This window comes from Microtus pennsylvanicus, chromosome X, assembly GCF_037038515.1.
Source record: "Microtus pennsylvanicus isolate mMicPen1 chromosome X, mMicPen1.hap1, whole genome shotgun sequence".
Lineage (NCBI taxonomy): Eukaryota > Metazoa > Chordata > Mammalia > Rodentia > Cricetidae > Microtus > Microtus pennsylvanicus.
Window position 1 is genome coordinate 17,744,950 of NC_134601.1, and position 25,388 is coordinate 17,770,337.

The 25,388-nt window shown below is 44.1% G+C and overlaps 1 protein-coding gene across 4 annotated transcripts; it reads left to right on the forward strand.

Moving 5' to 3' along the window:
- Positions 1-5,067: 5,067 nt before the first annotated feature.
- On the forward strand, positions 5,068-23,340 carry Gabrq (gamma-aminobutyric acid type A receptor subunit theta). 4 transcript variants are annotated; one of them, XM_075957639.1, is made up of 11 exons: positions 5,068-5,203; positions 5,301-5,481; positions 7,396-7,484; positions 12,259-12,326; positions 13,806-14,026; positions 15,884-15,966; positions 16,426-16,560; positions 16,935-17,087; positions 17,493-17,749; positions 18,446-18,840; positions 20,168-23,340. In XM_075957639.1, exons 2-11 carry the CDS (start codon positions 5,333-5,335, stop codon positions 20,172-20,174), a joined length of 1,557 nt encoding a protein of 518 aa, XP_075813754.1. In that variant the 5' UTR covers positions 5,068-5,203; positions 5,301-5,332; the 3' UTR covers positions 20,175-23,340. The 4 variants fall into 4 exon arrangements, with proteins under 4 accessions (XP_075813754.1, XP_075813751.1, XP_075813753.1 ...); XM_075957636.1 differs by lacking the exon at positions 20,168-23,340 and having other exon boundaries at positions 18,446-19,319; XM_075957638.1 differs by having other exon boundaries at positions 5,077-5,481.
- Positions 23,341-25,388: the final 2,048 nt, after the last annotated feature.

The window sequence follows — 25,388 nt, forward strand, 5'->3', positions numbered from 1 at the left end:
TGGGCATTTTTTAGAGCCGAGAGGTCTTTTGCTTATGTGTCATGGTTTCCTATTCAGTGTTTTTATGGGATTTCTGGGTGTTCGAGCGTATGTGGTTGTACATCTGCATGTGCCTTTTATGCTTTTGCTTTGGCTCCTTTTTTTCTGTATGTTTCTTTTGTCCTATTCTGTTTTGCTGGGGGGGGGGGCGGTTGGTTGTTTGTTTTTTGTGTTTTTTTTTTTTTTAGCTGCCTGTTTTCTAACGGGAGAAAAAGAAAGGGTATAGATTTGGGTGGGTGTGGAGGTGGGGAGGATCTGGGTGGAGTTGGGGGAAGGGAAATGGTGATTAGAATATATTGTAGGGGGGAAAACCGTACTTTTACTAAAAACGAATAGAAAATAAAATAAAATGGATCCAACCTTAACAGTACACAGCACAAAAGAAAGAAATAGAAGCCTGTCCATTCACTGGTTAATGTTCACTCCCTAAAAAGGATGTTTTATCCCTGTGTTTATCTCCATCTGTTTCGCTGAGCTTTTGAGGATGTTCTTTTCCTAAATATCAGCCTGGTTTTGGATTTAGGAAAACAATTAGATAAACAGAAAGGCTCACTCTACTGTCAAACCAGGAGCGCTCATGCCCTCTGGTGGCTAGATGTGGTAGTCACCTTAACTGTTTAGGTGAAAGCATAAAAGACGTTCTCTGGAGCTAAAAGTTAGCACAGGGATTCCCTTCTGTCTGGGTTGTCCCATTGATGAGTAGATTACATCTTTATACTTCAGGTGAGAGGCTGAGACACACATCTTTGAATTAGTTCCGGATTTCTAATCTATACCTCCAGGTTTGTGGTGAAATGCACTTTTAGTGCACATATTATATATAGCCTGTTCCCCAGAGAAAACCCAGACCATCCTCTATACCCCTTCACTTCACTGTTAGAAAAGGAGGTACCATTAGGATATGCTAAAGAAGGACATAAACAATCAAGGCCCAGAAAAATGAAGATGAAATGTGGACACTCAAAAACAGAAATTCAAACTCTCTTCCTTTGTAAAGCTTGGTGAAAAATGTTGACCACTTCCTACTTGCTACAATGAAGGTAAGTTAACATCTTCAGACAGCATTCTGATTGCCTGATGTTACAATATCCAACTCTTGCAGAGAGGGTTTTTGTGGAAGTATATGAGAGCATCTGTCAAACCAAAGCAATACATGAACTATTTTTTAGCCAAACAGACATTCAGGTGAGAATTCCCATATCAAAGAGAATTTTACCTTCTATCCATCACTGACGAGAGGGCATTTTTTTCCAGTCAACCTGTATTAGCAAATCTAGTGATGAGAAAGGGGCTCATTCTCCCAAAAGCTAGCCTATTGCCTGTTTAGTTGTGTGTGCAGAAACTTCATCCCAGTTCAGCAACGTTAGGTAGCAAGTGAGTGAGGGCAGAAGACACTTCCACTGATTGAGCTGCTCATTTAACAGAAACAGAGCAAATGTTGAGGGAGTAGTAAGGAAGAGGAGACTAAGAGAAGCAAATGGAGGGGGAGAAGAGGAAAAGGGGCAGAGAAGAAGAGGGCACTTGGTCAAAATACATTTAAATACCTGTATGAATGTGCTTGCATGACACCCAAAACCGTGTACAATTAAGTACACCAATTTAAAAAAAGGAAAAGGAAAAAAGTTCATTTTATTTTGGCTTTTTAAAATAATTCATTTTGTCATTCTTTCACTTTAAAAAAGGAAACTACATTTTTTCCAGACTTAGAGCTGCGCTACAAGTAATATTTCACACCCATAACCAATATTCTCTTTTGTGGCCAACGAAAAGAAAGTCACACATCTGTAGGACAATAGCCTTCCTTATGACAATTGGAAAGGGCTTCCAGGTTATTAGGTTGTTTTAGAAAGCACGGTCTTCAACACATACACTGAAGCTGGCCAGTAGTGGTGCACACCTTTTTAATCCCAGCACTTGAGGGAGGCAGAGACAGGCGGATCTCTGTGAGTTCCAGGCCAACCTGGTCTACAGAGCAAGTTCCAGGACAAGCTCCAAGGCTACACAGAGAAACTCTCTCTCTCTCTCTCTCTCTCTCTCTCTCTCTCTCTCTCTCTCATTATTTAAAAATAATCCTCCATGAACTAATTAAGTAAACACCTTCAAAAGTATGGGGTCCCACTCCCACTCTTGAGCCCTAGGTCAGGATGTCTCTGTTTCTCAGGAGACTACTCTAATTTGATTCCCTTGCTTCTGGTTTTCAGCATATATGATATGATGTGTGTGTAAGCAGATTTCCTATGTCCTGCCTGCCTGGAATTAGTTGAGCTCTTTGAGCCTATGAATTTGAATTTTCTTCTCCACTTTTCTCTCCCTTCTTGCTATTTTATCTATTTTATCTGAATGTATGGTGACCCTTCTCACTCTACCCATCTCATCTCTCATGCTCATTTTCAGAGTTTCCATGGAATTTGTTTTTCCAGGCAGAACTTTGAACTATTATTTGTAGCATGTCTTCTGATTTAATAATCATTTTTTTCAGTTGCATTTGGCCTTCTGTTTAGGCCAGCCATTTAATTCTCAAGTTTTATTGTTAGTGGTCTGAGTTGTAAGCCTTCTCTTCAGTTCTTTTTCCAATTTTCTAGAACACTTTTGGTGATTTTGTGTTCCCTGCAGATATTTCCAGGCTCCTTTTAGAATATAATAAACCACAGTTCTTGCACTCTATAGAGATGAAGTTACAGACAGTTCTAAGCCTCTGGGTACTAGGGATCGAACTTGAGTCCTCTGCAAGACAGATAAGTGCTTCCAACCACTGAGCCATATCTCCAGCCAGAGTTCATCAGTTCTTGTCTTACTACCAAACTCTACCCTTCACTGTGGTGTGGATGCAGCTAGGAGAACGTCCAGGATAGCACTGCTCCCCTGGGCTATGATCCCACATCCAACCTGGATTTTTCAAAAGTATTTTATACATTCGCTTTATTTTAGTATGTGTATATGGTGGGTGCACGAGACGATGTATAAGCGAAGGCCAGAAGACAGTTTGTGGGAGTTAGGGCTCTTTTTCTGCCTTACCTTGTAAATTTCAAGGATCAAATTTAGGTCATCAGGTGTGGTGGCAAGTCTCCTTACCCACTGAGCCATCTCTCCAGGCTCACTCAGAGGCCAGACTAATAAATTGGAACAATCTCCCAAACAAATCTACTCCCACTTGCTGACAGTTGTCTGAATTTCCATTCAGAACACTGAGCAAAGTTTATGGATATACTAACACATTGAGACAATATTTCATTCACTACACATTATGGTAATCTGTATATAATTCCAGCTACATTTGAAGCACTAGTTGGACTTATGACTCAGAAATTTCAAAGAAACATTACCTCTAAGGAAAGCAGAAGTAGGTCCATTGGGAGTTTAAAGTCCAGAAATAAGTAATTGACATCAACTTTTTGGCAACATCCATAGTCACAGAGATAACTAAGAACAAAATTTCAATTCTAAAAGTCTCCATAACAAATGAGGCCAGCCCAATTAACTGCCTGCAGAAACTGACTCTGTGTTGAAACAACCTCCCAAATAGATCTACTCCCACCTGCTGGCAATTGTCTGAATTTCCAGTGAGCACAGAATGCAAGCTGTTCCTCAAGCACGCAAACCTACGCAGAGGCTTTCTAGCTTGAGTCTCTGCTACTATGTGACAATGGGTCAATTTCTCTTCTTGTTTTGGACCTCAGTTTTCCCATATTACAATCCAGTTAGTTAGCCAAAAAGATATATAGATTAGCCCCACCTTTTCGGTGAGAAACAGAGAGAATCTCTGAGAGGAAGTCTGGATGATCAGGAATGACGTGACAGACTCACAATAGGAGAACAGGTAGGGCTGAGTCGTTCGAATATGTGATCAGTGGCATGTGAATCTCATCATTCCTTTTTTCTTTCATGTCCATTTCCTGAAACAGTGGGGGAAGAAGAAAGAGTAAAGAGTTAAATTTGCTAGTGTGCAAGACATTGAGCAAACCATGAGAGGAAAGCTTTCCTGGGCTCAAGCAATCTAAAACTGGCACCGGGTACTGAAGGAGAGCAGAAAGGGTGTGTTTCTACGGGTATGACTTTGGAGGTGCAGTTCTAGTGAACATGACTGTGCCCCTTGTGTTATCACTTGGCATGGGGCTCTTGTGATGCCTCTTTTTGAACTAGCTCTGTCATGGCTCCAAGCTGAGGTACAGCGGATAGTGCGAAGCCATTCCATAGCCTCCGAGACCCTTCCAGTCCAGGTAGGGGAAACAATAAATACCCCCTAACAAAATCCCAGACTCTTCTATGTGATGGTGTTTTGAACTCAGGTGCATCGGTACCTTCTGGTGCACATCTAAAACACTGACTTTTGCCTTCTTTTCCCCTTTAATAGTGTCAGCCTGGATCTAACTTCAACTCTGCATTTCCTGTCTATGTCAACGAATCACACCTTAGGAAGCCTCCAGCTGGTGAATACTTTCAGCTCCCTGAATTTGTTTGCCCTGAGAACCCAAAATCGAGACGAATAACTCTCTGGGAAATTAGGCTCCAAGAAAACAATTTCCATCCTCTGTGGTCAAAGTTCTGTCCTAAGACCCCTTGGTAAGAGATTCCATCAACCCAGTCAAAGACCAAACACATTGGGTTAAGCACATTGAGTTACTGGAGTGTCAATGATCTGTGAACAACCTCCTGATTCCCCAGAGGTGCAAGTGTTTCAGAGTGCATATCTAGCCGTGACAGTTAATGGCCGCACTTCTTTTGCTGCAAGATACTTACTCTTGGATACAAAATCTTCTAAGAGAAACATATTTCCCTTCTGCAAAGAGGCCTAGAGCCAGAAGCCCCTGAGTCCAGTCTACGCAGTAAGCCCCTCCTTCTCACATGGTTGAACCTGGTGGCTGGTGCTGGTCCGGGGACGACTGCAGAGGCTTGAAGGGGCAGGAAGGGGGGCGAACGCGTGTGTTTTTGTGTGGCTCCTGGCACCCGCGAGATTGGCTCCGCTGGTGCTGCCGTCGGAGTGGGCGGAGCCAGCAGCGCGCCCGCCCCACTCGGCACCCAGTCTCAGCCCTGAGCGGTAGCAGACGGAGCGCACCTCGCAGCAGCCGGACGCACCCTATGGACCGCAGCGTCGGGGAGAGCTGCTGCTGAGAGGCTGTTCTTTCCTGCTCTGGGCTCCAGACCCCGCACTCCCTGCTCCCTTCAGGTCTCTCCTTAGGATCGCATCTGCGAAAAGGCTAGCGATCCCGCCCCCTTTGCCCTTTACTGACTCATTCCCACCCTAACCCTGTCCGCTTTTCCAGCTGTCCGCTGCGGTTCCCAGAGCAGCGCAGCCATGGGCATCCGAGGCTTGCTGCGAGCTGCCGTGCTCCTGCTGCTCATCAGGACTTGGCTCGCAGACAGCAACGACCCCAGTCCTACCCCGAAATTCCACTTCGAGCCATCCTCCACCATGCCCGAAGTCATCCTGGATCTCTTCAACTGGTAAGCGGCCCATCCTAGCTGAACATGGAAGGGACAGGGACAAGTAGAAGGTTTCGGTCTCTTGGACAGAGCGGGCTGGGTGCAGGGAACTCAGATCGGACTTGCCTAGGGGGATGAAGCAGGTATGGGGACAGCCGTGAAATAATACTCATGGTTTCAACCCACCTGTTACTGCTGCACCTTCCCAAGCCGTGAGGCCAGGAGCACCCTCACCCCAGAGTCTACCTGATCATCCTCAAGGACTGAGGTCCCAGGCAGCTTTTCCCAGCTATATTCTTTGAAGCCCATGGGAGTGGGGGTTGGACATGGGTAATTCGCAAAACAGACAAGAAAGACACCTGTTTGAGTAAAGATTTTTAGGCCATTTGCTGAGGCAGTCTCTCTCTCTCTCTCTCTCTCTCTCTCTCTCTCTCTCTCTCTCTCAAAAACGGCAGATTGAAACGATTAATTCTGTGAAATTAGTAGCTGTAAATGGCATAACCTTCCAGCTTAAGAGGGGTAAGCTTTTGTGCTTACTCCTATGAAAATTTGAAGATTTCAGTTTTTCTCTGTGTTTGATTTAAAGTTTGTTTAGGTCTGCAAGTATCTGAAGAGGGGATAAACCGTCATCCTTGACATGTAGATCTCTCTCTCTCTCTCACTCACACACACACAAAAACGTGTATTTGCTGTGGCTACAGATCTGGAGTGCTAACACATGGGAAATTCTGTGGACAGAAACAGGCGGGAATGTATTTCTTTAATTTGTAAATAATTCATGTGCATACTTTGAAATGTTACAAAATTAAATTTTATGATTGAGGGAAATGAGGAAATAATTTAAGTGGCAAAATAGAAATAAACATGGATTCATAAAGGGGGAGTGGTTAAGCTGGGCAAGGTTCCAGCAGGCAGCCCTGCAGTGCTCTCAACCCAACTGCGTCATTGAACACATATGGGGGTGGGGGGAAGTGAAGGAGAGATGGAGGGACACACACACACACACACCAGAGAGACAGACATTGCAGGGACAATGCGTCAAAGATCCAAACAGTCATAGTGATAGTGACGCCTGGGGCCTGTCGTCATTTCAAAGCCCTTTGGGGATTGAAAGTCTGGATGGATTCAATGAGCATCTCAGAGACCTGTGGAAAGGCCAGCTTTATGCAGCTGAGCCGCTTTCACTTCCATGTGCTCACCTAAGAAACATCTAGGCTGAAAGCACATGCGTAGTGAGTAAGATGCCTGCTCCCAGGATGGATCTTTTCGAAGGCAGCTCTAAACCCCAGGAATCCGAAATGGCTTAGTTCCATGAGGGCCATAAATCTATGCTACATGAGCAAGACACTTTCTCTCTCCCTTCCCCCACCTCTCTCTGTGTCATATGTCATATGCCAGTTCTCAGGCACAAGAATGACATAAATGGGGGGCGGGGATCGCTCAGACCAGGTAAAGTAGAAAACATGAGCTCAGCTGGGGGTGGGGGGGACACTTGCCGATGGGAACTGACTTCCTGGGGCAATGAGGTAACCCTGGAAAGAGGATTGTCAGCATCCAGGGGGCACTTCAAGGTATAGTTTCTCAGAGAACTAAAATGGTGCAGTTTTCTGAGGGTCTCATGTGCCCACTTTCCCTCCTCCCCTACGGTGCCGTTTTCTCCCGCCCACACCTTCTGCGTGGTAACAGGGATCCAGGCCTTGGGCCCCAGCCTCTGGATTAAAGCTGTGAAGGGGGAGGGGAAGGGAAAGAATCTGCGTCACTGCTGCGCTTCTGGCTGACTCACTGTGGAAGGGGAAGAAGGGAGGGGGAGAGCACAGACACATATGACTGGACATGTTTGCATGTGTACAGGAGCACAGCTGGCTCCTGGGGAGTCAGCCACTGGCAAGTGGGCCACTAGCCAACCAGCATTTACTCAAGGCTTCTCTGTTTCAGCAAAAATTGTGCAAATGAAGCTGTGGTTCATAAGATTTTGGACAGGGTGCTGTCAACATATGATGTCCGACTGAGACCAAATTTTGGAGGTAAGCAAATCCAGACACCAGAGGCTTTTGTGTTAGATACAATAGGGTCAGTTCCACCCTGTAAGCTAAGCAGGCTCTATACCTCCGCCCCCCCAGATCCTATCTTCTTGAGTCTGCCAAACCCTGTAAGGGAGCACCCAGAGACTCCCAACCTCAGGCCTTCTGGAATGTACCTTACATCTATGGACCAGCCTTTCTATGCCAGAGACTTTCTTTCCCTTCTTACTCCTTGCCAAAGGTGTTGCCACCCTTAAGTAATTCAGAGAATTCAGAATTGAGGCCATGGTTTTCTCTGCCTCTGTCTCCTAACCCACCTAGGCCTGGGACCCTTCCATAATACCCTGCTTTCCCAATTCTTCAGCTCCTACCAAATTCAGGCCAGCTAGTATACTGTACTACATGTGTTCTTCATAAAACTCAGACTGATGGCCACTAACAATAAAGTTCCAACAACACAGAGGTGAGTGACAAGGAAGCTGGTACATATGTCTCCAAGAAGCCAGATTCTGCTTATCCCCGACCACACCCAGAACCTACACAATAGGAGTATCATTTGGGGACGAAGGAGACACCTAAGAAGCCCAAACCAAGGACAGACAAAAGAAAAAGTGCTTTAAATTGGGGTTAGTTAATTTTCAGCTCGAAGATAGCAGAAGGAGCTACAACACAGGGCAGCTTCCTCTAGGATGGGATGCAGTCATGAGTAATCACCACTAATGATTCCCATTTGTGCTCACACGCAACTGTCTTCTAAAATACTGTGCCACCTTGAAAACCAAGGCAATGGTTTCCCTTGGCCCTAAATTTAAGAAGTGAGACTAGTAGCTGGTGCTTCCCTTTCCTCCACTCTGCAAGGGCAGAAGACACAAGCCAAGGGCTCCAAAGTGAGGCTGCATGGGAAACCAGATTGGCAAAAGCAGAAGCACATAATACCTTTATGCTACTGAGGCTACAGTGGTGGCACCTTTTCCATGCGGATCCTCAAGGGAAGGGGGAATATAGAAATTCAGGTGGTGAAACACAGTTAATACCCCTTACATGGTACTAGCTTTGAATCATTTGTGCCAAGCCTCAGAGGATAGCAGGGAAACTGATATTTATTTATTTATTTATTGCCTCTTTCTTATTCTAATGTTTGTCAGCAAAACCCAAACAATAGTCATCTGCATGCAATGAGCACACACTCCCCACTGTTTCAGGCTCAGGCTGCCCTCCCTGCAGTATCCCGGACTAAAAGAGGGGGACAGAGGCAAGAGTGTATATCTGGGTATTAGCCAGCACAGTTGGTCCACAGTAGGCCTGATGCCCCTTGCCACTATCACTCATGTTACATCAAGTATTATGATCATGCCAGGCTGTAGCATCCGGTAAAATATGGGCCCCTACATTGATTTTGCCAAACAGATGGAGACCGTAGAGAGAGGAGACAAAGATAACTTAGGACTACCTGGCATTTAAACAGAAGGAAACACTATAGGCTGTAAGGCTGGGACTATTACATGGCAGAAATATGGCAGAAGACCCATTGCCAGGCTGAAGCACTCAGGGTTTAGGGAACCCCGGCTCCCTGTATAGTCTCCTAATAGACAGAGACCCCTCTATATTTACATTTTAGTTATATATATTATAGTTCTAGGGCTTAATCTTCACACGTAAGAATGGTCCTGACTCCCTCTCTCACAAGCACAGGAACATGTCACAGACATCCAACATTGTACAGTAAAGGAAGGCATGAAGCATTTTTTGCCACGGGCTACCTTAGCTAGTTTTTAAGGCAGCCCCTTCTTAGGTAGAGAAATCACAACAATGTCCCTTTCCTCTGGTTGTGTTCCTGTGTCAGATCATGGCTTGGCAAGGAGAATATACACTGCATTTCAGTCCCTACCTCCCTTTAAACTAAGATCTCTTTGGCAGGCTTCTGTTCTGTCCCTTTAGCTCCATAGCATTCCCATAAGAACAGACAGCACTAGCTTGGTCTAGAGAAGCCGGACCTTGGAGGAAGGGGCTGGCAAACATGTCTTGGAGAAAGGGGCTGGAATGTAGGCTTCTCTGGGACTTTCTGGGGCTTGTTGCCTACTAACGTAGCTGCCATCTGCAAAAAGTATGGGGAGAGCAGCCTGAAAGACAGCAATCAAACATGATGTTTCGAGGAAGCTCTGACACCACATCACATTTTCCTGGGGCTTTTCACAATAGCCCTGAGTGCTGGAGTCTGGGCTGTGCCCTAACAGAGCCCCATTTGCTTCTCAGCTGCCATTCACACACTTATCCCCCTAGAACACTTTTCCCTTTGAAGCACTGGATTTGAAATAACACATTTTCCTCTCTTCAGCTCAGCTTCTAGGCAATCAGCCTGCAGAGAAAGCAGCAGGCTGGATTGCTAGCATCACATGTACACATATTTCCCTAACAGCAGTGTGATGTAATACAGTTTGCTGGAAGCTGATGAGAGAATAGTAAATTATATTTCTCCATCGCATCTAACAGCTTACTGTTTTCACAACCATGAGAATATTTGAGCCTTGCAAATGGACGCAGGCCTAAGAAGGAAAAATATTAGGGAGCTGAACACTAACATACAATTCCACACTCGGCAACACTTGCACATTAATCAAATCACCATCACGCAGTATTCACTCACATAAACACACTCATGAGTTCACTCACATAGACATACAAAAACATGAAGATACTCACTAAAATTCACACATTAACACACACGCACAAACACGACCTAAACTCATACATTAACACACATAAAAATGGCCATACATACACATATATATTAGTAAAATACTTGATCATGTACAAGCATCAGAAATAATCACAAAAATGTATTTATACACATAAATGCACACATTAGTTTGCACAATCAAACATATACATGAACTTACTCATATTTATCAACATGCTTACATGTTCATTGTCATGAAAACATATTCACACACGCAAGCAAATACATCTCTACACACAGACAAGTTCACAAGCACACCTATATATGAACACACTTGATCACATGTTCACTCAACACAAATATGCTCACACTTAGTCATTTATATCCACATGCAAACACACAAATACATTCATACTTAAGAGCAAATACATTAACATGTTCATACATATACACATAAATATTCTGACACATTGACAAATCATCAGCACTCACATGTTTTCACATGTATATATAAACGTTAGTGTGCACATATGTATATTTTAAAAATCCACTTACTTTAATACACAGTAGCACATTAATACACAAACATGGTCATATATGCAAATATACCTATAAATTATGTCATGTTAAACATTATCACACTCATTATCACAACCACACAATTCATTCACATTTACATTTGCTTACATGAACATCCACTCAGTAATTCACTCCCACACGTGGACAAACATTGACATGTTCATACACAGATGCACATGGTACAGATTGGTGCACTCTTATATGCCCACAGACTCAATCACACTAGCAAATTTACTTATACACATGGACACCTTACACATTCATGCTTACAGCGTCACACATGACCACAATCACATCAAATAAAATGCATATTCTCTCACACAAATATGCTCACATACACTCAGATTCACTGACAAGCTGAAAGGGGGTGCTCATCCATGTTAAGATACACACATACTTTTGCATTTACTAACATGTGAGAATGCTAACATGTTTTCATACACACAAACATGAAGACATCCCACAATACACAAGTTCACACAGTGAATGACACATCCTCATCACACATTGACCTGCTCACATATCACTAACATATGCTAGACTCACAGAGATACTAACATATTTTCAATCCACTCCACATACTCAAATAGATGCACACAAACACACACACACACTCACAGACATACAGACATGTGCGTACATTCATCTACTCAGAAACATCTGATCACATCTGTTGAGTGTACTCTAGTACTATCACATCCACTCACATTTCCAGAGAAACACACTCACACTCACTCACATGCTCATGTTGTCACTGCCGTATAAACACATTCACGCACAAATACAAATTCATTCACACAAACAGGCAAGCTCACAGACACCTACAGATGAGCATACAAGATCACACATTCATTCACATGCAGCTGTACTCACACCATACACTCACATGCATGTTGGTGTATGCTTGAAGGCTACTTCCACATAACCTACTGAAACAAACATGTTTACATTCCTGAATGTTCCTTCACACGACACTCATACGTGTTTGCTGCCTCGGGATAAATACCCCCATATTTCATTCGCACTTGAACTCCCTCCTGTGTTGTCTCCAACATAACACACTGGATCACACAAACATGCCACACACTCACTCATACATGGACGTGCTCACACACGTGTGGACACATTCACATGAATATGAACACATTTCCCAATTCACTAGCAAGCATGCTCACCTTCACTCACCCAGAAACATGAAACTTAGTTCCTTTTCCTGGGCTTGTTGAGTTTCAGTTCTTTATCAGAAAGCAGTTAGAACCGAGTGCTTCGTACATATTTTCCTTTTGTGTTGCATTTTATACCTTCCTCTCAGCATAGCACGAGCCAGGCCTTGCCCTAAGCACTTGACCTTCATTAGCTACGATAGATAGCATTATCCCTATTTGACCCACGAGGAAGCTCAGGCTCAGAGTGGTTAGGTGACTTACCCAGCCAGCAAACATCAAAGCTAGTTTTAGCCTAGACAACTGGGTCTTAACCTTTATCCAAATGTTCACGTGGTTGTGTCTTCCTGTATTGTAGGTGCCCCTGTGCCCGTGTCCGTATCTATCTATGTCTCCAGTATTGAACAGATCTCAGAAATAAATATGGTAAGTCTATAGGTTCTAATCATGGTGCTGGAGACAAGGGACAAGAAGTATAGTCGTAAGCCAACTCTAATTGTTCTGATCTTGACAGAACTCACATGGTAGCTCTCTGAAATAGAAAAAAGTCAATTGAAGGCCCGTATCACAGCATATCTAAAAATTCAGTTACATGTAGATTATTAACTCAAAAAATCTTTTTTTTTTTTGGTTTTTCGAGACAGGGTTTCTCTGTGGTTTTGGAGCCTGTCCTGGAACTAGCTCTTGTAGACCAGGCTGGTCTCGAACTCACAGAGATCCACCTGCCTCTGCCTCCCGAGTGCTGGGATTAAAGGCGTGCGCTACCACCGCCCGGTGAGGGGAAAAAATCTATGGAGCTTTTAAAAGTTTTAATAGCACACTATAGTTGTACTGCAGGATAGGTAAAGATTTATTTCATAAGACACACGAGTTACAAACCATCAAAACAAATACTGGTATTTGATGTTCTATAGAGGCTATTCTGTATAGCCAAAATTTCTGAAACTTCAGTTTTACAAAACAAAGCTACTGTGATGAGTGAAAAGATAATTCAGAGTAGGAAGACATATGTGCAACACAGAGAGCGGGGATTCAAAATATACAAATGCCTGGAGACTGATAAGAATATTTTAAAGCAATCAAAAATAATCAGCAAATATGAATGAGAGCTGTACTTTTGTGAAGAAAACTAAATGGTGGATGAACATATGAGAAAATACTCGACCTTGTTAGTAATAGCAGAATGAACGCACAGTGAGAGCCCACTATATACATATCAGATTGCCTAAAACCGGAGTCAGATGCTGCCGATGTTGGTCAGCTGACCTGCACCGCTAACCCTCGCTTATTCTCAACTTTTGCAGGGATGCAAATGGCCACTTTCACTTTGTCATTGTTATTTCTTCCTGGTTTGAGCATGTATGTTGGTTTTTTACACAAATAAATACATTGTGTGTTTATATGTGGAAATATTCTCCAGGAATACAAGAGATCAAATTATACACAGCAACTTGAATAGACTTCACAAATACAATATTGAGGGGGTTGGGGGACAGGTTCCAGACATAAGAGTTTGGTTCTGGTCAGATAACATTCTAAAAAGAAGTCCAAATAAGCACTGTTTCTACAACTACACATAGAGACAATGAAACACTAATCTAAAGCATGGTAAGTAGTGTCATAAAATCTTGAATAATGAATGTTTCCTGCTGGTTGTGGGAAATGGTCTCTGAAAGGGACACATTGGAACTTGAAAGTTATTGGTAATGTTCTGTTTATTAACCTAGGAATTAGTTAAAGAAGCTTCATTTTGCTGTTCTTTATTAAATGTTTATGTTTTATGCACCCGTCTGTATGATGTGTTCCATATAGTAGTACATATGTATGTGTGCACATATAATCTGTGTATACAGTAGACAGGGAACTAGACAACCTGGCAACTGTCATTTACTTATCTCTACCCAGGACTACACAATCACTATGTTTTTGCATCAGACCTGGAAGGACAAGCGCTTAGCATACTATGAGACCAACCAGAACCTGACTCTGGACTATCGTATGCACGAGAAGCTGTGGGTCCCTGACTGCTACTTTGTGAATAGCAAAAATACCTTTGTACATGATGTAACTGTGGAGAATCGTGTGTTTCAGCTCCACCCAGATGGGACAGTGCGATATGGCATCCGGTGAGTTCACATAACAGTCTTGGACTGTCCCAGCAAGCTTCCTTCTTCCTACTGTGTATCCCACAGGTGCATTAGAAGAGATCCCTGCTTTCCAGAGCTGCCTTGTGTGCACATATACTTTCAAAGTTTGCCACGGGCATCCTAGGCTGCCCTGTCCCTGCACCTTGGCTTCTGTTCCTCCTGTTTTTCCACAAGTCGAAACTTTGTACACTTTCACATGCTTTCCAATTCCTGATGCAAATGTCTCCCTTTTGCTAAATTGGTAAAAAGCATGAAGTCCCATTTTAGATGCTTTAACCAACTTCTGCCCTTTCAAATGTGCCCTATAAAGGGAGGTTGTATTAAGGAATCCAAGCACACTGGGAACAAAGCTACTTTATTTTGTGGACAATAAAGAAAGAAATTTACAACATCGCCTGCCATTTATGAAAGAAAATAGTGTTTTTATTAATTTTATGTAATTATCATATAGATTTTTTAAAAAACGAAATCCTGATACCCTGGACCAAAAGACCTCTTCCTCCATCGTTGATTGTGTGTGCTGTTTTCTTTATTCCCCATGCGGTGAGGAAAGGAGACTGATGAACACTGAAGCCTGTGCAGTGAAGAAGGTGCTCCACCTCTCTGCCTGCCTCTTGTTTGCATCAGGCAGGGTGTCAGGAGAAGGGAGGATCTAAAGCAGTGAGCGGGATAGGGCGGGGCTTCTGAGCCCTTGCTCTCTTTACACACAGAACATATGCACACTGCTAGCCTTCACTGTTCTGTTTGCAATAGCGCAGTCACCAAATCTGACTTCACAGTTTCAGCTCAAACAGATTGTCAGTAAAGGCAAGCTGAGAGGTCATCTTAGCCCAGAAAATGGTTCCCGGTAGTGGATACCATAGTTTGTTTGACAGGTTGTTATAGGTCTAACCATTCGGTTTCTCTTACTCTAGAGTGCTCCCTCCCCATTTATTCCTTCCTTCTTCCTCCATCCACATTTCCATGGAGCCATTAAATACCAATGCAATTGATTGATCAGAAATCACTCTTGTTTAAAGTAAAGAAGGCATTGGCTGATAAATAATACTTGGGAAATTCATTTTTTTAAAAAGAGGGAAGTACACACATATATACATACTACTCACTCACTACCCAGTCCCAAATTGAAATTCCTACAAGAATTGACAGGGACTAAACTAAGTTAGCAGATGGGAAGGGAAGAAAAATAGATGGGACAGATATGATATGGGACAGCAGAGAGCTTTTTTAATTATGTCATTTTCAAACACAAGCACCTCCCTGGCTCCTCCAAGGGCATTTTCTCAGATTCTTCTCCTGGGTGCATAGCATAGCAACTTGATGCTTATTCTGGCTGTATCTACTGTCAGCACTGGCTGGGCACTTCATTGATAGGCATTTTGTGCCCTCTGGCATCTTTCTAGCTCTTGGTGCGACAAAGGCCCTCACCACTGACGTGGATGTGGATACGGTCAAAGGCAGGCCTGGGTGCACACCACATACCTGCCTCCGTAGCTATGTAGCCTCATGACATTGCACATAGTGTGTAGTGTCCTCTCAACAGCCTTGCTGATACTTTGACAAGCACAAGTCTTTCTGTCTTTGTACTGTTTTCTCAAGGGCCCTTCCTGCTCTGATGTTCTATGGTTTTTCTGACCTGACATATATCTGCTCTTTATTTCGGCTCTGCCAAATCTTGTGATTCTTTGTCAAATTCCAATTTTATCTCTTTCTCTCCCTTCCCCCAATTTCATACACATGGGTCAATCCTCCACCTTCCTCTTGCCTTCCCACCCTGTAGAATCCTTAGCAGTGAACTTGAATTGTTTTTCCCTTCCTTTTTGTTTTCTTTGGCAGACTCACCACAACAGCAGCCTGTTCCCTGGATCTGCGAAAATTCCCTTTGGACAAGCAAGCCTGCAAACTGGAGGTGGAGAGCTGTACGTATTCTCTTGTGGCCCCTTGGTCACTGTGCGGGGCTGCTGGAGTCAGGAAAGCACAGGCAGAGTTGCCACTGAGAGGACCAGGACAGCCCCTCTGCTCTCCACTCCCATAGCTCTCCCCAAGCGTGTCCACAAGCAGTAGATAAATGGCAGATGAACGATGGCTATGTAAGAAACTAACAGTTGTATATATCTGGCATCTGAGAGTATGTGGTCTTTATGGTCTAGCCAATTCAACTGAAAAACTATACATACTTGTGGGTAAAAATTCGTAGCATCTTTTTGGCTACACATTCCTTCCTGCCTAAAAACGCTCTTTGCAAGTGTTCAGAATCCCCCATGCTCACCCTCAGCAAACCACAAAAGAGCCCTCCAAAATCCAAATGCCAACTATGCTTTGGTTTTCCCAGACTGCTGTTAAATCTGCCAAGATTAACTCTTTGTTTCCCCTCCCAGACGGCTATACTATGGAAGACATTGTATTATCCTGGGAAGATGAGAATGCCATCCACGTTACTGATGAGCTGCACATCCCTCAGTTCACCTACCTGGGGAGGACAATTACTAGCAAGGAGGTGTATTTCTACACAGGTGGGCCAGAACCCCTCTTTCTCTCCTGTTTTTTGTCCCCTTTACACCACGACAAACTCTTCTGGGCATCTGCCTTTGATCCTTGCAGTTGGCTCCTTCCGTTACCATTCCTGTGGTTCTGAACACATCTTTCTTCTCCACTGATAAAGCCTTAGTGGCTAATGGCTTACCCCTACAGATGGAGAATAGATGTGGAAGGCTTGGGCGGGTTCACAACACTCTACAGCTGGAAACGATTCCTGCTCTTCACAGGGCTGGCCTCACCCTCCATCTGTCTGCTGCCTGAAAACATCCCGTGTGGAATGAGTAAGGCAGGAGGGGGTTAGAGCTGGTTTGCTGTACCACATGGAACTTACAGCACTGTGTTCTTACAGGCTCCTACATGCGCCTGATAGTGAAGTTCGAAGTTCAGAGGGAAGTCCGCAGCTACCTTGTGCAGGTCTATTGGCCCACGGTCCTCACCACCATTCTCTCCTGGATATCATTTTGGATGAACTATGATTCCTCTGCAGCCAGGGTGACAATTGGTAAGTCCTTTGTATCACCATCTTGGGAAGAAACTTGAGCCGTTTTGCTTAGAAAAAAAAGTAAAGGCAGAACTGGGAAGACCTCGAATTTCAGGTCTAAGTTTAGGGAAGCAAGAAATGTTTTAAGCAAAGAACAGCCTAGGATACTGGGCTTTTTGGTTTGTTTTTGCCTTCTGTAGGGCAAATTGCTCTATCTTTTCCTTTAGGAGTACAAATATGTGTGATACTTTAGGGTTTAGAAACCTCTTCAGATACTAAAAGAAGGCCTATATGGAACTAGAGGTGTAAAGTACTTTAACCATGGCTAGGAATTTGAACTTGATGCAGAGAAATCAGCCTGAGGTGTAGACTTGCTAAAAACCGCAGCTATCAAGGGAGACCAAACCTGTACTGTCTTCTTTATAGGCTTATCTTCTATTCTTGTCCTGACTACCATCGACTCACATATGCGGGATAAACTCCCCCATATTTCCTGTATCAAAGCCATTGACATCTACATCCTTGTGTGCCTGTTCTTCGTGTTCCTGTCCCTGCTGGAGTATGTCTACATCAACTATCTTTTCTTCAGCCGAGGACCTCGACGCAATCGCAGGAGATACAAGAAACCCAGGAGGGTTGTTGCCCGATACCGCTACCAAGAAGTGGTGGTGGAAAACGTGCAGGTTTGACATTTTGACTGACAGCCAGCTTTCCCTCGTCACCTCCTCAACCTAGGCTTAGCACTTGACCCTTGCAAGTTTCACAGTTGCTTTAATCTTCATACGTTACTTATATATGAAAGGCATGCCCACACTCATCTATAGCTGATCATTATTTGATATAATAAGGCAAAAAGTCAGAACTTGATTTCTCTAGATCTTTGAGCTAAATTTGCTCCATTTTATAGGCTTTTAGCACAAGTGATAAAGCAAAAAGGGAAGGTGAGGCCGAGGAAGACAGATACCAGAGAAGCTAGTCTTCAAACATTTCCTTCTTAGCACTTCAAATACCTGAGAACAAACTGGGCCTTTTGCTTTGGGATATATATGGACGCCCAGCAACACAGCTCCTTTGGAGAGAGCCCAGCCTCACCCTACCTAAAAAGCCCACATATAGCACACGGGACTCCTGAGGCCAGAACTGTACCCCAGAGAGGCAGTTGCTGTGATGCAGCTATGGCATTCTCTACATGCTAAAACAACTTCCTGGTCCAGTTTTTCAACCCCTTTGAGCATGCCAGAGAGCCCAACAGGTTATCAAAGACATCAAACAGTAGCCTTGCAAGCACTAAACAGGAAAGTCCCCTCCTTTTTCTCTTCCCCCATTCTTGCCCACTAGGTGATATGAAACTGATCAGCTTGTCTATTATTTCCTCCAAGGATGGCCTGATTAATGTGGAAGACAGAGTGGAGGACAGAGCTGCTCCCCTTCCTGACAGCCCCATGCAAGCTCATCTGGCAAGTCAGGAAAGTCTTGGATCCTTGGTGTTTACCTCAGAGCAGGCCCAACTGGCTACCTCGGAAAGCCTCAGCCCGCTGTCTTGTACCTCAATCCAGGCGCAACTGGCCACTGGAGAAAGCCTGAGTGATCTGCCCTCCACCTCTCAGCAAACACTGAATGACTGTACCATCCACTTGCATGGCTTCCTCACTAATGACAGCATTATCCCCATCGAAGTCTGCAACCATTCTGAGGCCTGTGATGACGAAGACTCTGAAGAGAGCCTAAGCTCTGATGAAAGCCAGGGCCATGACAGCAGCCCCAGTGGCCAGAGGTGTGTGCAAGAAGCAAGTTGGGACCTTGATAAGATTGAGAGCTTACAGGATGACATCAGTATCAAGAGCAGCTGGCTTGGCCTTGATGAACCACGCAAGGCGGAGGCTGACAGTACCTGGAGCCTTACTGATGAGGAGCTCATGGCCTGTGACCGAGAGAAGGATCATAGCTCAGAGTCTGAGGAGAGTTGTCCCCCAAGCCCTGGGTGCTCCTTCAGTGAAGGGTTCTCTTTCCAGATCTTTAAGCCTGACCGGGTCCCGAAGGTTGATAGGTGGTCCCGTTTCCTCTTCCCTCTTTCCTTTGGGTTGTTCAATGTGGTTTACTGGTTGTACCACATCTATTAGTTTCCTATACCCCCACAGCAGCAAAGATACTATCATGTGTTTCCTTCAAAGTTCCTTCAGTTTTGTTTTTCCCGCTTCCCATTGTTCATTTTACCTGGCAGTTGTTAGGGCAATCAAACCTGTTGGGCCCTTTTCTTTATTATGAGGTGGAGAGAAATTGGAGAGAACATGTAGCCAGAGGGTAAGGGATTGAGGAAGACTTGAAGATAAATTGCACATTGATTTCCTCCTGCCAGAAGACTACTACCTTTCAAACACTTTGAATAGTCCATCAGCCTAGAAATGCCTTTGAAAATGTTTAGAGGACAAGAGAAGAGCCAGGCTGAGGAATGAGGAGAATCTGAGCCTAGTTCACAAACATTCCTGGGAGCTTTCTTTTCAGTCCCCTCAAGGTGTTGACATTGCTTTGGCATCGCTTTTTTTCTTCCTATGGGCATCAGGCACCTTGTCTGCCTGCTAAAAGGGGCTTTGGGAGATGTCAAGCCAACTTGGCCTGGGGTACGCAGAGGAGGGGCTAGGCATAGCTTAGATATGCTGACAAAAGGAAAGTTGGAAAACATTTGTAAGTGCCTTGTACTTTGAGTGTGGAATTGTGGTACAGGAGTGGGAAGGGCAGGTGGGAGGAACTGCAAAGAGACACAGCAGGGAAAGGGAGAATGCATGCTTCTAGCCAGAGTAGGTAGGACAAGGGGGCGGTGCCAGACTGGAGTTTGTATGTGTTCAGATGCTCCCTTTAAAGTTATTAGACCTTCTCATGCCTGTATTTCTACTTTGCATTGCCTGACAGTAGGGACTCGGCACTTCTGTACAGGTAGGAGTTAGCTTTCTATTGATGCTGAGTTGATTACTAGTTACAGTCAAAAAGCACTTGGTGAGTAAGCACTAGTTGAGAAAGTTCAGACTTGATATTTCACCACTGGCCTAGGATAGCATATGGACAACTATTATGAATCTATATACTAATCCTTTTTGTTTGTCTAGTGCATAATAAGTGTCAACGAGCTCCCTGAGCCATCACATCGTTGGATCCTCACAGGAGCCCTGTGAGCCAGGAAAGACAAAGCACCTTGTCCCCAGTGTTCCAAGGACAAAGTAGAGCTTTTGTGCCATGCTTATGGATGCTTGTTCTTTCTCCTTCTCTGCCTAACTCACAACTGATGCACTCCCCTACTGCCCCTTCCCTTTGCTCAAAGGGACACCCTACAGAACTGCCTGCCAGGCTGCCAAGCTCACTGAACAGCACCTAGAGCATCTCTGTAGGAAGAGGCTACTGAGCAGCCACTGAACATGGACTGAACGGCCCCGCCTACTCAACAGGGCTCCTGACAAGAGTAGGATGAACCTGCACACCGATCTGCCAAGAAGTACCAGCTCGTTGATGGAGGTCATGAGGGGGCTTTGCCAAGCACTCAATCTCTTCCCCCCTTCCTCTATAGGCAGCCTCTCCTTCCACCCTATACCCCACTGCCCACCCACCTCCTTAACTGTACTTCTGTTTTTATACATTTCTGTGTGTCCCTGGAGATGAGTGTGCGTGCATCCAAGTAGGTCTAGTGCCATATAGCCATTTGAGAAGCTGAATAGCACTACAGTAGTGTAAATATATGTTAGTATGTATGAATGTATATCTGCACTGTGTGGGTGAATAATTTATGTGTATGTATCTCTATGAGAGTGTCAGTTTGTACATATGTACTTACATTAGCACAGGTGAATGCATGATATGTACATTTCTAGAAAGTGTATGTCTGTATACCTGTGTTTAGTTGGTGTAAAAGGACATATATCAACAATCACATATATTCCCTGTTGGAAGTTCTTGTAGAAACATCAGGACTCTAGTGACCTGTTTTGACCCAGTAGGGAGAGTCTTGTTTAGCTGAACTAACAGTTTCCTTCCAGTTCTAGGGTCTATTGGTTTCCATCAACTCCTCACTCATCCTCCACCCATCTCTGCTGTGTCCTGTGCTGAAGACCAAGAGCAAGTGAACATAGTCCTAAGAGGTAATATTAGTGCCTTGGAGCTAGAGAATAATTGGTCCGTGGAATGAACTGAGAGTGCTGCGCATTTAGCTTGGTGCTGCAAGGTGTCAAAAGATGAACTAGGAATAGAAATAAGGTGTAGACAATGGGGTAGAGGTTCAGAAAATTGGAGAAAAGGATTTTCCTTTCTCTTCTGCACACATAGATGCAGTTCCAGACTCATGCGTACACGGCCAGCCACACACTCACATCATCACACATGCATACATCAGAAGCACCCACGCTTCTAGTTAAATTTGCAGGCATAGCCAGACACACACACCCACAAATAGACATGCACACACTCACACATACTTTAAGACAACTCAAAACAAGGAAGTTACTACCAAAATGATTCCTTTTTTTTATTTTGGGAACTCAGCACAAAGAGGGCCAGATTAAAGAGAGAGCAGAGCGCTCTCATCCAGAATCTGAGCATTCATTGGCTGTGTTCTTGAATTTGGAGCCCTATAGTCTTGAAGTGTTGGACACATCATTGGAGCAAAGTTACAAAGAGGAATTGGAGTAGCAGGAACAAAGGGGCAGCGGAGGAAGAGCAGAGAGGCCACTTGTAAATATTCATATAGCTAGCTATTTTATACCCTAAAAAGACTATTTTGCCCTGATGTGCTGCAATGAAAGCAGTTAAACTCTACTGCAATTAATATTCTGTGAGTTTAAGTGTCCAAGTGTTGTGGAGATTTGGCAATGACAACTTTTTAGGAACTTGAATCTTCTGGTTTTCCCACGTCTGTGGTCTGTCTTACTTGAAAGTTGCCAGATCTCCCCTTGTGTTCTGTGTGTGGTGTGTCGTCTATTGTCAAGCCTGATTCCAGCTGCCCCCAGTTCCCTTTCAGCCATGCAGGCATACCTCTCCATCTGGCTGCCTATATATCCTTCCCAGTGTCCCCCAACTCCAAGTGGTTGTGGAAGTACAGAGCATCTGAATAGTGCTCCTGGGGTTCAGCCAGTCCAAGGGCATGGACAGAAAGAGGAGCCTTACTGAATCTGGGATAGAACAACCCACTTTACTACTCTCCTGTCTTGCCCTCCCCCTACCTTTTCCCTAGAATCCCTAATTGAGCAGGACACCAGCTGTCTGTCTTTCCAAAGAGTCATTTTGTCAAAGAAATGTGTGATGTGTTTCCTGTCCAGTTTGATTTGCACTGTAGGGTATCTGCAGAGAGAACAACAATCTGTTGGGTCTTAGTGAAATTCATGCAATGTATTCTTAGAATTTGTATCATCCTCGTTAATAGCAAGGCTGCAAACTCTTGGCATACTCAGAAGCAAGTTTTGCTGAGATTGTGACCATTCCTAATGAGGGTTCCTTACTCTGTATATACAGTAGCTACACCTTCAAGCTATTAACTACTGAATGCATTCACTAAGCACTCCATCTGCATGATACCCTGTGGTAGTAAGCGGAACTTTCTAGCTACTCCACAACCCAGCATCCAAAGTAATTGTAACTTGTCCTATCAAAAGTGCAGTGTGTTCGTGTTTGTTGTACAATATGGTGTGATTAATATGAAATCTATATCAATCTTGGGCCTTCAAGAGAGAGAAGAAGGATGTTAAAGTATCTCTCTGATATACTTACATTATAAAATATGCCAACTGGTCAGGGTTATCCATACAGAACTGTGTCAGAATTCGCACCCACAATCATGCCAGACAGTATCCCTGGGATCAGAATTTATCAGCAAAGGTAAAGGCACCAAATTTTGCACAGTACTGTAGTAGATGTCTTTAGATAATACCAGAAAATTTTTCCCATGGCAACTAAGTCAGTTACATTCTGGAAGCATATAAATTATGGTAAAGTCACATACATACAGATCTTCAGCAGTGGTATTGGAGCAAGACAATGAAAAGCCAGAAGAGAGAATGACCACTAGCTTGGTGACCTGGGTGGTCTAACCTGCAAGGGTCACAGAATAGCAGAGCTTCACTAGATAACTGGGTGCCCATGGTGAGTTCATTTATTGACATTCTTGTGAGAAAAAGACCTTGACCAGTACTAACTTCAAGAAAGTGAAACATGAAGAAGCATAAAACTATGCTTCTGAAAAATATACAGAAATACAAACATGTAAATAGCAAAAAGCAAAATAAAGATCTATAAAAGCAAATACTCTGGTGGCTCAATGTTTCCTCTGTATTAGATTCGCAGTGCTACATGGGACATCCATCATAGTCTGAAGGCATCTCGCTTCCATTATTCTTCATGGCTTTAAAGAAGAAGGGAGTTAGCAACATTGTCATTGAATAATTCACAGTTTTTCGCAAAGCATTCATAGTCATTGGAAACCAAAGCTTTAAGACAGAGCAAATCATTATGATACCAAAATATGAAGTGAACATTTACTTCCACCTACGTATGTAGGGGAGAAAGCAAAACAAGTGTTGTTTATAAAATACAAAAGAGTTTTTGTTTTCATCTCCACCAAAGTAGATGTGCAGAGCATGGAGCAAGAAAGTAGGGGGGTCTAGTTGCTGGGCAGAGGAGAGCAGACCCTTCCCCTTGCCAGCCCTGAAAGAGCTGGCCCTGCCCTTCACAAGAGAGTTGGCCGGGGTGGCATGAACTCAGGAGAGCTGGCTCTGCCCTCTGCTGGCCTCCTCATTCGGAGAAAACAAACTTGTCCTTTACCAGCTGTAGTGAGTTAGCACAAATAGTGGCATAGTTGCAGGGGTGCTGGCATCAGTGGGTTCCGGGAAGCTGGCCCTGCCTTTCACCTGCAGGAGGAGGGGTACTGGTGGAGGCCCAGACTGCCCAACTCAGCTCCCACCCAGGCCTACATCCACAGCTTTTTGTTAGCCCACCCCAACACCTACCTACCCCATCAATGACCATCTGGAGTGCACTAAGTGACTGGTCCTGCAGAGCCATAGCCACAGAATCTCCATGACTGGGACAACAGTAGGATATCCAAAAAAGCAGTTTTGGTGAGGGCCCAGCATTGATGGTATAGCAGAAGCCAGGGTCCTTAAACCGGACTGACAACACATTACACATGTGCATTTGCAAGTAAAGCTGTTTGGGCAAAAAGGTATATACTGTGTGACACACCGCAGCTCCCAATACCACTACGGCGACTAATATGTGATGGAGAGGTGGGCATGACAGAGGAGCAAAGAGTGGTTTGGTTTGGTTTTTCTTTTCTTTTGGGAGGGGAGGCTACACGGGTGGAAGGTAGACATTGAATGACTGGGAAACGAGTGGTATTGGGGTACATGATGTCTAAAGAATCAATAAAAAAATGTTAAAAAGAAAGCAGAGGAGCCAATGGTTTAGGGTTAATCTAGATTAAAAACATTGTAAAGTCACGCTGAAACATCCTAGTGATGGAGAGAGTCATTCTTTATAACCTACACTCATCAGGACATCTCCAAATACCTTTTGATGAAAACATGAGACCTTGAAACATGAACCCTAAGCCAATAAATAAATCAGATTAGAAGAGCTGTTTAGAGATTGCTGTGCTGGTCTGCCCACAGCTCTGAGGTGGAACTAGCTGGATATAAAAGTTTCTTCTTCAGGAATCTTTTTTTTCATATGGTCTCTGTGTGTGTATGTGTGTGCGCGCTTGTGCGTGTGTGTGTGTGTGCGCGCGCTTGTGCGTGTGAATGTGCGTGTGTGTGTGTGTGTGTGCATAAGTGTCTAGAGGTCAGAGGTTGACACTACGTGTCTTCCTTAATTGTTCCTCCACCTTGCTTTTTGTGACATTTTTTTCACTAAAGATGGTGCTCATTCATTCAGCTTGTCTGTCCAGTGGGCTTCAGGAATCTACCTGTTTCTGCTACCCCAGTACTTGTATGTTTTAGTCAGTGTTTGATTGCTGTGAAGAAAGAGACACCATGACCAACTCTTATAAAAGAAAGCATTTACTTGGGCTTCATTACAGTTTCAGAAGTTCAGTTCATTATCATCACGGCAGGGAGCATGGTGGCATGCAGCAGGGTGTTAGAGAAGTAGCTGAGATTTCTGCATCTGGATCCGCAGGCAGCAGGAAGAGAGAAAGCCATGGGGCCTGGCACCCAAGAAATACACTTCCTCCAACGAAGCCACATCTTTTAATCCCTGCCAACTAGTGCCACTCCCTAATGACTAAACATGCAAACATATGAGTCTATGGGGGCCATTTTTTAAATAAAAAGACTTCAATTCGTTTTTAAT